Genomic DNA, 15,941 nt, shown 5'->3' on the forward strand with positions numbered 1-15,941 from the left:
GGTAACTCTGGGGGAGCCGCAGAGATCCACAGCTCAGGTGAGAGAATCTGTCCACAGGACAACTATTAGTTGTGCACTACACAAATTGGGCCTTTATGGAAGAGTGGCGAGAAGAAAGTCATTGTTGAAACAAAGCCATAAGAAGTCCTGTTTGCAGTTTGCCACAAGCCATGTGGGGGACACAGCAAACATGTGTAGGAAGGTGCTCTGGTCAGATGAGACCAAAATTGAAGTTTTTGGCCTATGCTATGTGTTGCGGAAAACTAACACTGCACATCACCCAGAACACACCATCCTCACCGTGAAACATGGTGGTGGCAGCATCATGCTGTTGGGATGCTTTCTTCAGCAGAGACAGGGAAACTGGTCAGAGTTGATGGGAAGATGGATGGAGCCAAATACAGGGCAATCTTAGAAGAAAACCTGTTAGAGTCTGCAAAAGACTTGAGACTGGGGCGGAGGTTCACCTTCCAGCAGAAAAAACGACCCGAAACGTACAGCTAGAGCAACTATAAAATGGTTTAGATCAATTTTGCAAACAAGAATGGGCAAAAATTTCAGTCTCCAGATGTGCAAAGCCGGTAGAGACATACCCCAAAAGACTTGCAGCTGTAACTGCAGCGAAAGGTGGTTTTACAAAGTATTGACTCAGGGGGCCTGAATACTTTTGCATGCCACACTTTTCAGTTTTTTATTTGTAAAAAAATAATTGAAAACCATGTATCATTTTCCTTCCTTCTACACAATTATGCGGCACTTTGTGTTGGTCTATCGCATAAAATCCCAATGAAATACATTTACATGTGGTTGTAACGTGACAAAATGTGGAAAAGTTCCAGGGCTATGAATACTTTTTCAAGCCACTGTACGTTTGTAAGGTATCTTGTGATTTATGTTGTTGTTATTGTCTTTGGCTTTCTTTTTGTGTTCTTTTTGTTTTGGAAAATGTTAAAAACAAAAAATTATAAAAATAAATAATAATAATAAAAAAAGACGAAAGGACAAGGATGTCACAGCAACAACAATGGCAAAAAGCAGTAAGAAATAGACATTGAGTGCAACAGATAAGAATTTTAATCTATGTTCTCTATCACCTTTTATTAGGCTAAATTCTGATTAAACTGTTGAACTGAGGTAGAGATTGTGATGGACTCTTCCCATTGTGCTTTAAAGGTCCCACATTATGCGAATTTTCAGGTTCAAACTTGTATTTTGGGTTTCTACTAGAAAATGTTTACCAGCTTTAATATACAAATGTATAAAAACATACATTATTTTTCCCATACTGTCTATCTATATATATATATATATATATATATATATATATATATATATATATATATATATATATATATAGTGTGTGTATATCCAAGAACTCACAAGAGAGACAAAATTTCCTGACCTTTAGTCTCTTCACATACTTCCCAAAATGCAATTCAGTAGCTTCATTTCCCCGGTGACATAACATAGGGTTATGTTCTCAGATTTTACAATGCCCCTACAGAGCCATTGAAGACTTCATACAACTGGGTTCACATGCTCAATATTATTTCCTATGAGTAGTAAACAGATCTTGCTGTTTGAAAATCAGTAGACTTATCCTTGGATGGCTTATTAAGATCTGTGCATCTGTCAGATATCATGCGGGAAGCCAATAATACATTACTAATGGGTGTGCCAGTGCATCTGGTATCTATTTTGCATCTAATATTAGCCTAAAATCATTGTTGTGTTTAAGAGAGTATCAGTATCTCCCCTAAATTTGCAATTGTCAAATTGAGTCATTGCTTATTGTGCTGCTTTCAATTGGCATTAACAATGCGGCACTGTGTTGGCTCCAGGTCTGCCAGCTCAGAATGGCCATGTTGTGAGGAGAGAGGACTCCAGATGCTCTCTGTTTATGGACTCAGGAACACCAGACAGCATTGAGGTGAGAACATTTCACACCTGCCAACCTACTGCCAAAAACGTCATCATAAACGTCATCATAAAAGCGCAGCATGGCCCATGGGTTAGGGCCTATCTTTTTTTTTTTTGCACTTTAAAGAGTTTGAAAAAATCCAAATGGGGTGGGGGGTCTGTCAAACCCTTTGTATAGGATTTGTACAATTTTTAATAACCAACGGTCTACTTATCAACTCCTTGAATGGATTATATAAAGTTTTAGCACTTATTGTAGAAAGGCTACTGCAAAAAAAAAACGTGTAGCTAGATTATCAAATAGACAATGGATCATTGATGTTTGTTAGACTGCCGATGTTAGCTAGCGTGCTAACGTTAGCTCTGCTAGCTAGCGCGCTGCAATCATGTCCGATGGCAGACAGAATTGCAAAATAAAAAGCAATCCAACAGCGCATTATACAATGTAAGCAAAAACATGTTTTCTTGCGGTGGCCTTTATAAAATGAGCAGTGGTGAAAGTTATTAAAGTCTACTCATGTTATGAATGGAAGAGGAATTGAAGAATGTGCTCTTCTTCGTTTTTGGTGAATTTCTGTAGCAGAAACAGCGCCACCTATAGGCCTGGAATATGAAGTAGCGTGGTTGAGTCTTTTACAAAAGGATCCGTTTGGACGCACTTTTTTTTTTTTTTTTTACGGTTCCCGGGAAGACAGGGAAAAAAAGATCCTCTTGGTACGTGTGGACGTGGCCTAAGACTCATGCCACGTACACACACTGTTTTGGATACGAATCTGAAGACTCCACAGTACATTTTCCCATAACAAACTGTCATGTGAGTCATTTTTAAAGAAAACATCTCCTTATTGGTTTTTGAAAAGTACTACATTGTCCACTCAGTGGGAAGCGCCTGTTGTCTCTGAACACAGGGCCAACATAACAAGTCCTTCACTGTTCCTGCTGTGCAACCGTTGCACATCACATAAGAATCAATCTTCATTTAACACACGCCAAAGACTACCATCGATTTGATGTTAATGTTCTTTTGGAATGAGAGACACCACATTTTTTGTGCTGAAGGACACATGCTAATACTATTGAAAAACCCAGGCTTTGTTATGTTTCCTGCTCTTGATGCCTGAGCTCTGTATGCATCCGCTGTCTCGTCATGCATCCAGATGTTGAATAAAGTAGGACTGGAGTGGATTATTTATCATCTGTGTAAATACATACTTGCAGTCATTTTCAGCACACCTCCTTTGGTTTATGGTAGCTGGTAATTTAAAACTAATGGTTAAAACTTCCTTGCAACTTTATGGTACTTCTTGGCCACAACTTTTTCTAAACTTTACCCATATCATAAACTAATGCACAGATGTCCTCCTCACTTGTCTGCTGGCAAACTCCAGATAGTTTCATGATATAAATTGTTCAACACGGGCTAGTCTGACAAAAATATGTAGAAATCATTACATGGAGTTTCTCTCTAGCTGGAATAGTTGAATCTATAGTAGCATCCGCAACACACACTAGTTGTAAGAGGATAAGGCTGGCAAAATTCTACATTTTTCTTACTGTCAACAAATCCCATGTGCAGACCCAAAGCAACAATGAACTGATCTTACTAGCAAGTACTAACTAACTCCTGATATATCTCATTCCTCTATGTCCTAGATTAAAAGCACATCTGTGAGACACTCCATTGCATTAAGTGACATTATTTTTCTTTTCGGGAAAGCCTTTGGAAATGTTTATTTCCTTCTTTCTTTTCTTGTATTTGATCTTATTGATTTTGTAAAGCACTTTGTAACAATGTTCAGAAAAGTGCTTATATAAATACTTTATTATCATTATTATATATGTTAATTTTAGTCTATCGTCGAATCATCTTGTGCCGTTAATATTAGTGCACTAAACGTGAATTAATATTATTAATACAAATGAGTAAGGTTTGGTAAAAACTTAAGTGCCCAGCTGTTTGTTCAGAAAATTGCTGAACCTTTTTTGTAAATGGAATTATGTACATAAGCTGTACCTCTTCAGAAGGAGCTAGGGAAGTCCAGGGTGCTGACTACAGGGGAGCCAGGAGGAGCTTGGCTTTAAAATATTGACAATATTCTATTTTGGTGTGTGTGTGTGTGTGTGTGTGTGTGTGTGTGTGTGTGTGTGTGTGTGTGTGTGTGTGTGTGTGTGTGTGTGTGTGTGTGTGTGTGTGTGTGTGTGTGTGTGTGTGTGTGTGTGTGTGTGTGTGTGTTGTTGTTCCAGCTGCAGAGACGTGGCTCCACCATGAGCAGCAGCCCCATGCCTCCCATCGGCAGACTGGGACAGTATGAGATCAGGGGCCTCCTGCTCTCCTTCCTGCACATCGTCAAGACCTTGTCGGAGGGTCAGTGATGATCTCTAACCGCCACACACAGGATATTACATAACTGTCCCCTCTGCTATTTTGGGATAGAGTCTACCAAGAATCTTGGCTCGGCTGTTGCACAAACAGTGAAGTTTAGGACTGACTGATTGTCAGCCATCCATCTCCCATCTAGGATTTCAGTTTAACTGCATGAGTCCTCTAATATCAACAGGGACTTATTTATTCACATCTGACAAGACATTGATTAATGGTTGGTTAAAAAAACAACACATGGCTTTCTTTTTGTCCACAGACACTCTCATGGCCTACTGGAACAAAGTCAGCCCTCAAGACATCATGAACTTCCTCAGCTTGCTAGAGTGAGTAGTGTAAAAAAAACACCATAATGGCCTGTTGTAATGCAGTAAACAAAGAGACTTGAGTTTTTGAAGAAAACATTAAAGTAAATTGAGCTCCTGCTAATATTTTCTATTATTTTCACTCTCCCTGCAGGATCTGTCTGGTTCAGCTCCGTTACATTGGGAAAAGGAACATTGTTCGGTAAGTCTGAAAAACCAACAGCACTGTTTTTTTAACGATTATTTTTTGGGCATTTTTATTTTCAATAGATAGTGAAGATAGACAGGAAAGAGAGAGAGAGATAATATAAGGCAAAATAAGTAGATAATTGTATATATTATTATTATTCTTTTTTGTGTTTTTTTTTTAATTATTGTTTCAACATACCCTTAGAGAGAGAGAGAGAGAGAGAGAGAGAGAGAGAGAGAGAGAGAGAGAGACAAATGGGTCGCCCCCAACAGCACTGTTGTCTTACCTGCGTCCTCTGTCAGATGCCAGCTGAATTTACTTTTGGTAGTCTTGGTAGATTTCACACATTCTATTTCTGATGGGTGTTTGGTCATGATCTGTCTTGTTTGGCTTAATAGTTGTAATTTAGGTTTTCACCATTCTCTGTTTCTTGAGAATCATGTTTGCCAGCTGGTGCATTCATGTTCCTTCCAATCCAGGAACATTGCTAAATTACTGTGGTGACTTGTGTAATTTCCAGGAGACACCATGTTGTGGTATGATGAGACTAAAGGGAAAGCTTAGACAACATCAGGTCAGTAATAGGTCACAGGTCAGGGGACGAGAGTATTTGCCTAGTCTGTAATAACCAAACCTGTTCATGTATAATTATGCTTTGTCTCGCTACACATTCAGAGAGTGTAGACAGCTGTATGATAAAGGAATGTTTTGTCTCAGGACTGTCTCCTTTTGGAGGTCGGAGGGCAAGCCACACTTCTGCACACTTCAGAGAGAGAGAGAGAGAGAGAGAGAGAGAGAGAGAGAGAGAGAGAGAGAGAGAGAGAGAGAGAGAGAGAGAGAGAGAGAGACTGAACTAGGCTTTAGCATCTGTGTTTACGGCGACAGCAATATCTTTGATTATCCATACGGTTCAGCTAAACGTAATGCCTCCAGCATGAGTTTAAATACACCTTCAGGAAGACAGGAACTTCAGAGAGTTGGGACGGCACTGCATAATAACACATCGTGGTTAAACTGTACTGCCTGCCTACATTCTCACCTCAATTGAGGGTTCATTAAATGCTAAATGAGACCTTAATGAATGTGTAATTCATCAAGGTCTCCCTTATTTTCTTCACATACGTGAATTGAGTTGCAGCTCCTGAGTTTTTCCTTAACAGTGACTAAAGTTGAGATGGGGATGATTATTTATGCAGTTATTTGGTCTCGTCTAGATCATTGTGTGAATCGTACTTCCCTGAACCGTCTTCAAATTTTATCCTCACTACACTGGCTTTCTTTCAAATTTCAAATTCATTTTAAAGGTACTGGTGCTAACTTTTAGAGCCCCTGCATAACATAACAATAGTTACGTATTGTAACTCCAGATTCTATGAGTATAGGCACAGCCCTCTAAGGCTACGCTATTTTAGGTTTATCCCTTCGCGCATGCGCAGATTTTCTTTCCCGCCCTTGCGTACAGTACAGGCTTCAACTACGTCCGCAGGTACTGTATATATACAGAGCGGACCCGTTGTTCATCTCCCAACATCAGCTTTTTCTTCAGCTAATGTAACAGGAGCAGGTGGCCTGAATCTTAGAGGGCTGCGCCTATACTCATAGAATCTGGAGTTACAATATAGGCTTCGCTCTCTAAAGCTACGCTATTGGGTTAATGCGAAGCTAATGTAGTCCATGCCACCTGCAACACAGAGGCCACAAGCAGAACATAGACTTTTTTTTTTTCTTTTTTTCTTTCATGCGCTGGCAGGAGATTGCATCAGATAAGCGTTATTCTGGTAAAAGAGCCTGCCATGGTAATGACTTGACCTAGCTGGCTGCAAAGACCAAGCCAGTGAGTCAGACGCTGTTTTGAAAGGGCCGCTCCTTGGGAGTGTTCCCTATAGTGTATCGTAAAACGTACTGTGCTAATGGGCGCACCGGGCATAACCGGTGGAAAACCTCCTCTGCGTTGTTGTCATGAGGCGGGGGGAAAAACCCTTGAGGGAAAAAAAACCCTTGCCCGAAAATAATTAGTTAGAATTATCGGTGTGAACGAGGGGTTTGGCTGCAAGGTGGCTACGCTCCCGTCCCCTCTAATGGAGAGGCAGGACAGTGAAACTGACAGCGCACATAAGTCGCTCACTCTCTTGGCTGATGTCAAGGCAAGGAGAAGCGCCATTTTTAGTGACAGTAACCTAAGAGAGGCTTGTGCTAGGGGCTCGAAAGGAGGCTTCCCCAGAGCTCGAAGCACCAGGGCACCATTGGGGTGTGAGAGGGTGCACGGCGGGTTTCTGTTGTCTGACCCCCTTCAAGAAACGCTTTACCAGGGGGTGCGCAAAAACCAGAGATGGTCGCTGCGTAGGCTTTGACTATAGATGGAGCCAAATCATTATCCACTAATGTTTGAAGATAAGTCAACACGAGAGGCAGGGGACACGATATGGGGTCCGCTTAGTGGAAGGGGCTCTTGCGTTCTGGATAGTGCGCACCACGGCAGGAGGCAAGCCTAATTTCTGCAAGCGTTCCCGCTCAGCAGCCAGCCCCACAGCCGCTGAGTTATCACCGGGGGGTGAAATATTGCGCCGTCCAGCTGTGACAGAGCGTCCTCGCGCCGCGGCAGTTGCCAGGGAGGACCCGCCAGCAGCTGAACCGGAGTCGGGAACCAGGATGGGCTCGTGCACTCGAGTCTCCTCCTGGATGTGTTCCAGGAGGCGAGGGATAAGAGGGACCGGGGGAAAAGCGTATAGGAGGGTACTGGGCCAGGGTTGGTGGGAGAAGGCGTCTATGCCGAGGACTGGATTGTCCCGTGTGCTCAAGGAAAACCACAGTGCGCCCTGTGTGTTCTCTCGTGAGGCGAACAGATCCAGCTCCGCTTTCCCCAACCTGCTCCACAGCTTCTGAACAATAGAGGGATTCAATTTCCACTCGTTGTGAGAGGGCCCTCCCCTCAACATTAGGTCTGCCGCCCGATTCAAAACCCCGGGGATGTAAACAGCCTTGAGGGACCACAGATGACTGTGGGCCCACAGCAGGAGACTCCTGGCTATTTCCAATAGCCGGGCCGAGCGCACGCCGGCCTGGCGGTTTATGAACGCTGCTGCTGTATCGTCTGTTCGCACAACATCATGTCTCCCCGCTACCACTGGGGTGAAGTGTTTTAAAAACTTCAGCACTATGGACAGCTCCAGGCAGTTTATGTGGGGGAGGGGGGAAGGTGGCCATTCTCCTCTCACCACCTGTGACTTGCACATTCCTCCCCAGCCAGTCTGTGTACACTGTCACGCATGACGTCATCCGGGGGTTTCCCCAGTATGCCAGGTCTGACTGAAGAGAGGGAGGGATGGTCAGCATTCGATATTCCTCATGTGGAGGACACCCACGGGGACTACTACGTGACCCGCAGACATCATGCCCAGAAGACGCATCACAGACTGACACTGCCGCGTGTGGTACGCGACAACCGAGAAATCGGTGCGTCTCATCTTGGCGTTGACAGCCTGGCTCTCATGACAATCGAGTTTATGTCCACGCCCAGATAAACTATCGATTGTGCGGGGAGCAGTGAGCTTTTTTGCCAGTTTACAGCGAAGCCCAGTGTTTGCAGATGTCGCAAAACTTTTCCCGAGAGAAAGCCAGAATGAGCAGATCGTCCAGATAAAACGGGACTCTGATGCCTTTTTTCCGCAACGGCTGAAGTGCGGGAGGCCAGTGAGTACCCGAACAGCAGCCGGTTGTACTGGAAATGGGCCCCTTGGAAAAGCCCCTTTCCTGTGTCTGGGAATAATTTGTGTGCGTCTTTCAGATCCACAGACATGAACCTCTCATGGTGGCGCACACATTCCAACACATTTGACAGTCAGCATGTGGAATGGGCAAACCGCCTGTCTTTTTTTGGAGTGAGAAAGTAGCGGGAATAAAATGCCTCGTTCTCCTCCCCTGAAGGAACGTGGGAAATCGCCCCTTTTGACAGTAGCTCCTCTAGTTCTGACATCATGGCCTCTGACTCTGCCTGAGATGACACGATTGTCTCCAACACACCCGCAAAGCGAGGCGGGGGGGGGAGGCGAACTGGAGTGTGTAGCCCCGTGTTATCAGCTTTGACATCCATGAGTCCATGTGTGTCAGACTCATCTATGCCGCGCTGTGCTCCGAAAGCGGGTGTGCGCATGTTTGTGTGTTGTTTACAGACATGGCCAGCAAGGACCGCAGAGCCCATTCCGCCGCTGAGCGAGACGTGTGATCGTGTCGCCCAGCCCACGGTAGGGCTCTGTCACCCTGCGGTGATTTAAATTGTGTCAGCCCTGTGCTGTGTATAGTTACTATCTGTCTTTTTTTTTTTTTATTGCTTGTATTTTTGTTTTCAGTGTTACGCACGTTGTGAGTTTGTATCTGTAACGGGTAGAGATGGCCGGTCACCGGAATTGGCCGGTTTTCACGTGCTCGGACATGACCGGCAACCTGCAGGTCAGGGTGACATATGCCGATTTCATGCCGGTCAACGCTACAATTAACTGACAACAGAAGTTATACGAGTTACAGTTCTCAAGGACGCACGCACACACCGATGTCACAGCACGCTCTCTATTTCCTTTCTCTCAACTTTTCCGCCGTGTGAAGCGCGTGCAGAAGATAACAAGTTTGCAATATCCAACACCTGCAAGGAAAAAGTAGGCCATGGAGGGACGACACCAAAAATCTAAATTTTTTTTTATATTGGATGTGAAAAGAAGGAAATGGTTCTAACATTACACTTTAGATGTGTGTGAATTTCCCACACCAGGAGTAATTTATATAGTTCTATTATATAGTGATCCATTATCTGTTCAAAAAATGTTATATGTAAAATGTTCTGTTAAAGAAAAGATAGAAAATAAACATTTGTGTGTGCTGTAAAGTGGTTAGAAAAAATGAAATCGGAATCGGCTAAAATCGGTATCGGCTGGCCTAACTCAATGAAAATCGGAAATCGGCCTAGAAAGTTGTAATCAATGCATTTCTAGTAACGGGTGCTATATAAATAAACCTTACTTACTTACTTAAAGTAATAATGTAACTCGCAGCATGTACACAATCAGAAGTAAGTTACTTGCAAGATTTGAAGAAATATGGTCAAAAGACATTCTGCTAAAACCAGAACTACAAACTTATATATTCAAATCAAACATTATTATGGTCCTGAACTATATGTTACAGCAAACTTATCGAGAAGTCAGAGGTGGTTGGTGGCTCAGGTGAGAACAGGAATCCTTCCCCTTGTCCCTGAAGTAGGTAGATTCAAAAACACGTCGTGCGAACTATGTGAACTAGGAGAAGTTGAGAACGATTCACATTTTCTCCTGTATTGTCCGTATTATGATGAGTTAAGAACACCGATCTTACGTGAAATGTCTGTCCAAAATCCTGAAATGGTCCGGTGCACGGATGATGACCAATTGGAGTGGTTGTATAAATGTAATATTCACAAGTTGACGACTTTTGTTTCTAAAGCTTGGCAAAAAAGACTAGAACGTTTATTTGTGTGGTTACTTTGGCATCTGGTCTTTTGTCCTAGGTAATGGTGTCTTGTAAGCCCGTGTGGGCTGGGCATATTTTATTGTATGCATGACACAATAATACAAAAAAATATTCATATATGCTTAGGTATTACTTTATGTTAATACAATAGGTTACATATGTGCAGGGTCTCATTATCCTTTTCTGTATCTCCCTCCCTTCTCTTTCAAACTAATACACGCGCGCTCTCTCCGTGGATGTATTTTTCATACAGGAGTCAGGACATATGCGTGCCGAAGCTGTTCTCCTCAGACAGGAAGTCTCAGACGATGCCGGCCATGCGCTGCAACCGAGGCAGCCTCATGCAGACGAAGTTACACCAGTTCAGCACCATGGAAACCTCCCTCACTCTCAATATCGGTAACCACACAACCCAGTTCATATGCAAAACTGTAGGTCACACCTTATCTTGTGTTTATTTTCCTCCCCTTCATAATTTCCTAGTAACAAAGGAAGTGATGTGTAATCGCGCTGTCCTAGAAAGGTTCATTAAAAGGACTTGTTGAAAAGGTGTTTTCAACAAAATAAAGTCAGAGCTGGTTGATGTGGCTTGGGAAAGGGAAGTTTGGGGTCCCCTGCTGGAGCTGCTGCCCCTGGCGACCCGACCCCGTATGGGGACGAAGATGGATGGATGGGAAAAAAAGTTTCCAGGAATACATTAATATTTGTATAGATTTAAATGGAGCTCTGGAAGTCTGCTTTCTCTACACAACCATGTAACTGCTATATAATTTCCGGGTTCTTTCCAAAAAAATCAAATAAATCAGTTGGTACATATTACTGTCTCTTTGATTAGTGGCAAATTGCATAACCCAGGAAATCATCTAGGACATTATTATGAAATTCCAGTAAAACAAAGCCATACCGAATTTGACAGTAAATGCTGCCCCTCCAACCGAACAAACAAGTACAATGGCAGGGGTGGCAGTAGCTCAGTCTGTAGGGAGTTGGGTTGGGAACCAGAGGGTCAATGGTTCAAGTCCCCATACGGACCAAAGTACGGTGGTGGTACTGGCAGTACGGTGGTTCTCTTGAGCAAGGCACCTAAACCCCAACTGCTCAGGGTGCCTGTCGATTGACAGCTGCAGCCCCCCATCTCTCCATTAGTGCACGTATAGGTACTGAGCATGTGTGTATATTGCAGGCCTGTGTGTTCTAACCGGTAACAACAGAGTGAAGCATTTCCCTTGTGGGATGTATAAATTATTATTAACCTTTTCAATAATTTAATTAAAGTCTAAACCAAACAAAATCTCAGTGTTGGAACCTTGTTTAAACATGACTACATGAGTTGGATTTTGAACCAAGGGAGGAGACGGCTGCAAGATTTGTTAGTGCAAAGTTGGTCAGGGTCTAAAGAAAATCAAGCACAAATGTTGTTAGAGACACACACACACACAGTTTGCTGCTGTAAAACGCACAACTCAATCAACTTTTTATTTGTCACATGAAATCGTACGAGGTACAATTCCAGTGACATGTTATCCCATCAGCTCCTTCAACTTGTGCATGATTCAGCATAAAGCAGTCACTCACAGAAAATGAGTCACCCGGTTGAATGACGCCAGCGCTGAAGTCTCGGAGACTCACTTGCCATGGTAGCTAACTCTGATGTAGAGATAGAGATCGTAGCCATAGATGTCTGATGTTTACACTTAGAACCAGACGGCTAGCTAGCCCAGGCTAGCAGAGTCGCCAGGAGGTTAGCAGAAGGTTAGCAGAATTGGCAGGAGGAGACTATCGATGTGATGATATATGTCTGTTTGGACGTGAGAACATTTTTTGACAGAAACCTTGTTTTGCAATGTGGGTCCGTGGAGTTGGAAGCATGTTTGCATTTCTCAGGCAGGAGATTGTAATTAAGTATGCTACTGAGTTGCATTATGGTAATTCTAGGATCTGGTGCCTTTAGAGGGCGGGACAAGATATCCGCATATCTCGGCCTGTGCTGCATTCATTTTCAATTCAATTTTATTTATAGTATCAAATCATAACAAGACTTATCTCGAGACACTTTACAGATAGAGTAGGTCTAGACTACTCTCTATAATTTACAAAGCCCCAACAATTCCAGTAATTCCTTCAAGAGCAAGCAATGTGACATTTTCCATTCTTTATTAACATCTTTCTCTTGTATATGTTTTTAATTGTCTATTGTGTCACATACTCCACTGCTGTATGTATGTGCATGATAATAGTTGCAAAATTAGCCTCCCCCCTTTAAACATGGTTTTTCTTTTCCTTCCCGACCTTATTAAAAAAAACAACGTAAAACTCCAATAACATTAATGCAAATATACTTATTATGTATTAATGTTTTAACGCACAGGACAGATTGTTCCAACAATGTTCTAACTCTGGGTTTTACAGGCAGCTTTTTTCTTCCGCTATCACTCTGCAAAAGTAAACTCGGGGGTCTTTTATGCTAATTTCGAGGTCAAAGTCAGACTCATCCGTCATGCCGGCTGCTGCGCTGCACTTGAGTACTGATATCGTGAGACACTTCTTACCTCGACGAGAAATCTGGTGACATTTAATCTCGTCACACCTCTACTTATGAACTATAATAAAATTTGAAAAACAAGGCTACATCTACACATTGCATTTTGAGACAATGGCGTTCTCCGTCCACACGAGGAGTTTAAGCTCCGTAGCAGAACTAATCTCCGTCCACATTAACGCGGCTGACAACGCATATATTACATGACTATTTGCACACACTGGGCGTGTGCGTGCCGGTATAAACGGAAAATAGATTGTCTGTCGTTATCTGCGGTTGAAAATCACGAGGGTATAAGTTTAAAATAGAGTGGGAAAGAACAACAATGGCGAAAAGTAAGAGCAGGGATTAATTAGCTTGGACTGACGACGAGGTGGAACTGTTACCTCGTCGTCTAGACTACAAAGCAGCCCCGGAGTTTTCAAACCAAAGCGGGGGCAGCAGTGACCCAAATGTCTTCATTTTATGTGGCTCGGAAACCCCCGAATGTGGTAATCATCAGCTTCTTCTACACAGATGTGAGTTATTTATGTGTTTTGGTGTTTCTTCTTTATTTATGTATTCCACGTGTGAATCATTACCACACACTGTGTCTTGAAGTTCTTTTTTTTATGTGTGTGTGTGTGTGTGTGTGTGTGTGTGTGTGTGGTCTGTGTGTGTTCTAGGAACGGGGCCATCAGAGGCAGAGATCCATCATCAGGCTCTGCTGGAGGGCAACATCTCCACCGAGGTGTCCCTGAGCGTCCTGGATGTCCTCTCTCTTTTCACTCAGTGTTTTAAGGTCAGCACGCACACATACACACACACACACACACACACACACGCACACGCGTATTACTGTATACGTTTCTTGCGGTTAAGTTTGGGGTTAGGCATCTAGTCCCTAGGAAATAATTTAAGTCTGTACGTGTGCGTGTGTCAGACCCAGCTGCTGGACAGCGACGGTCACAACCCCCTGATGAAGAAGGTGTTTGACGTTTACCTCACCTTCCTCAAAGTCGGCCAATCGGAAGCCGCCCTCAGACATGTGTTCGCCGCGCTCAGGGCTTTCATCAACAAGGTACGTTGACCCCCGCAAGCGTGCACACAGGCTGTGACGCTCTTTGTTGTTTGGACACTGCCGACATTTCCCACCACGATTAAACAAACAGAAGTGATGTATGTTGTCACTTGTTTAGCCTACGTGTGATCGGGTCTCTCTTTGTGCTATTTCTAACATTCAAAACAAGGAAATACTGCTTAGTTGAAATGTCATTTATCATTGACAAAGAGAGCGGAAGCATAACAAATATTTCCTGTTTCCCTGTGTTTGTTGCTGTTGCTGTTGCCTTGTTTCCATATGCACTTGCTGCCTTTTTACCCCTAATATTTCTCATTTTAAGACGTATTACTTACACATTTCATTGGGAGTAGAAGCAAGCTCTAACCTGATCTCAGATTCTTGAAGTTCCCTAGGGAGTGGACCGCGCTCTTCTATAGTGATATAACTGATAGTACAGTATCAGCAGTATCACTGGGCTGCTTGTGTGATGAATCACAAAGAGAGCAGCATGGTAGACTCTGTTCCAGCATGTTTTGTTTGTGTGGCTCCTGTCTCGCAGTGAAAATGTTGTTTTTGAAAGACTCGACGCTCACAGATATGGACTGAAGCAGAATAATTTCGTTAAATAAAAACATGTTGAAAAATTGGGAAATGATAACCTTTATCTTTTTCCCAATACATTTAAAGTTTTGGACTTTACAGCGCTCTGGAGTTATTGCAAATGTTTCAATCACACAAGTCCGAAACACTCCTACCCAGCCATCATAGTATCATACTATAATACTAATAATATTAGTGTAGCCTAATCTTTATTTGCAGAAATTACCGGATAAAAAAAAATAAAAGTCCATGTTTTTTAAATAAAAGTGCATAGGCATACTCATCCTACCTGGTAACAAACCTCATATAACAGTCTTTTTTTATTTTTTTTAGGTTTCAGGTGTTTTTTGGGACACACCGCTCTGGTTCCTTTCTAATGTCTCACTGCCATTTTCCTGCTCTTCGCCCGACATACTTACAGTATTTTTCTAATGGCATCCCTGTCCTTTAACACACTAACACCTTGTCCCGTCAGTTCCCGTCGGTGCTGTTCAAGGGCCGCGTCACGCTGTGCGAAGCTCTGTGCTGCGAGGTGCTCAAGTGCTGCGTCTCCAAGCTGGGATGCCTGAGGGCCGAGGTGTCGGCCCTGCTCTACCTGCTGATGAGAAACAACTACGAGTACACCAAGAGGAAGACCTTCCTGCGCACGCACCTGCAGGTAAAGGGGAGCGGGCGTGGGCTTTTGAAGTAGAGGAAAGAACAGAGGAAACATGTCATCCCTCTAATGGTCTGGCCTCTGTTCATATATGTGAACAACAGCCGCGCTTGTCAACAGTTAACACTCTTGGTGGTCCGTAACAAGGTCTTTCATGATCTCCATTCTTATTCACCCTGATGTTTAGCCTTTTGTCCACACAAACTCCTCTGAGTACTAGAGACTCTTTCATTAGGCAGGTGGAGAATGTTGAGGTGGCGTTTGAACAGTTTAAACACAGACTGTTGAGTCTGCTCCTCTGCTAACACGTATATTATTAAGTATATTATTTCTTTTCTTGGTTGTCAAGCAATTCTATTATGTTTACATTCTTGTCTTTTCATAGTCATAGTTGATATTTAATAATAAGCTATTGCACTGTTCAATCCCTGCACTGTTCACTTTTGCACTGCCACCATTGCACACACTCTACCATAGCACCTTATCATGGTCATTGCATCACATGGTCAGCCCATACCAGACCTTCCTAAAATTTCCCTCAGGATGAATAAAGTATCTATCTATCTATCTATCTATCTATCTATCTATCTATCTATCTATCTATCTATCTATCTATCTATCACAAGAGCAGAAGGCCGTTCAGCTTTCCATTCACTCTCACTGGACTCTGGTCAATACATAAACTATTTCCTGTGGATTTGTGTTTACCCTCCTTGCATTTTGTGCTTCTCCTCAGCCTCTCTATTTTACCCTTTAATCCTTGTTTGTCTATTTTTAATCCATCCCCCCTCTCTTTGCTCCTTTGTTTGTCCAG

General features: G+C 43.0%; 1 protein-coding gene across 1 annotated transcript in view; it reads left to right on the forward strand.

Annotated features, from left to right (window-relative positions):
- Positions 1-15,941, forward strand: part of dock11 (dedicator of cytokinesis 11) — a 76,784-nt gene that overhangs the window by 41,195 nt on the left and 19,648 nt on the right. The window contains exons 35-42 of the mRNA XM_028606241.1: positions 1,842-1,930; positions 4,165-4,285; positions 4,560-4,626; positions 4,760-4,807; positions 10,545-10,690; positions 13,496-13,611; positions 13,753-13,890; positions 14,948-15,130. Of these exons, the coding sequence (XP_028462042.1) occupies positions 1,842-1,930; positions 4,165-4,285; positions 4,560-4,626; positions 4,760-4,807; positions 10,545-10,690; positions 13,496-13,611; positions 13,753-13,890; positions 14,948-15,130 (908 nt within the window). The remainder of the gene's footprint in view (positions 1-1,841; positions 1,931-4,164; positions 4,286-4,559; positions 4,627-4,759; positions 4,808-10,544; positions 10,691-13,495; positions 13,612-13,752; positions 13,891-14,947; positions 15,131-15,941) is intronic.

This window comes from Perca flavescens, chromosome 19 (genome assembly GCF_004354835.1).
Source record: "Perca flavescens isolate YP-PL-M2 chromosome 19, PFLA_1.0, whole genome shotgun sequence".
Taxonomy (NCBI): Eukaryota; Metazoa; Chordata; class Actinopteri; order Perciformes; family Percidae; genus Perca; species Perca flavescens.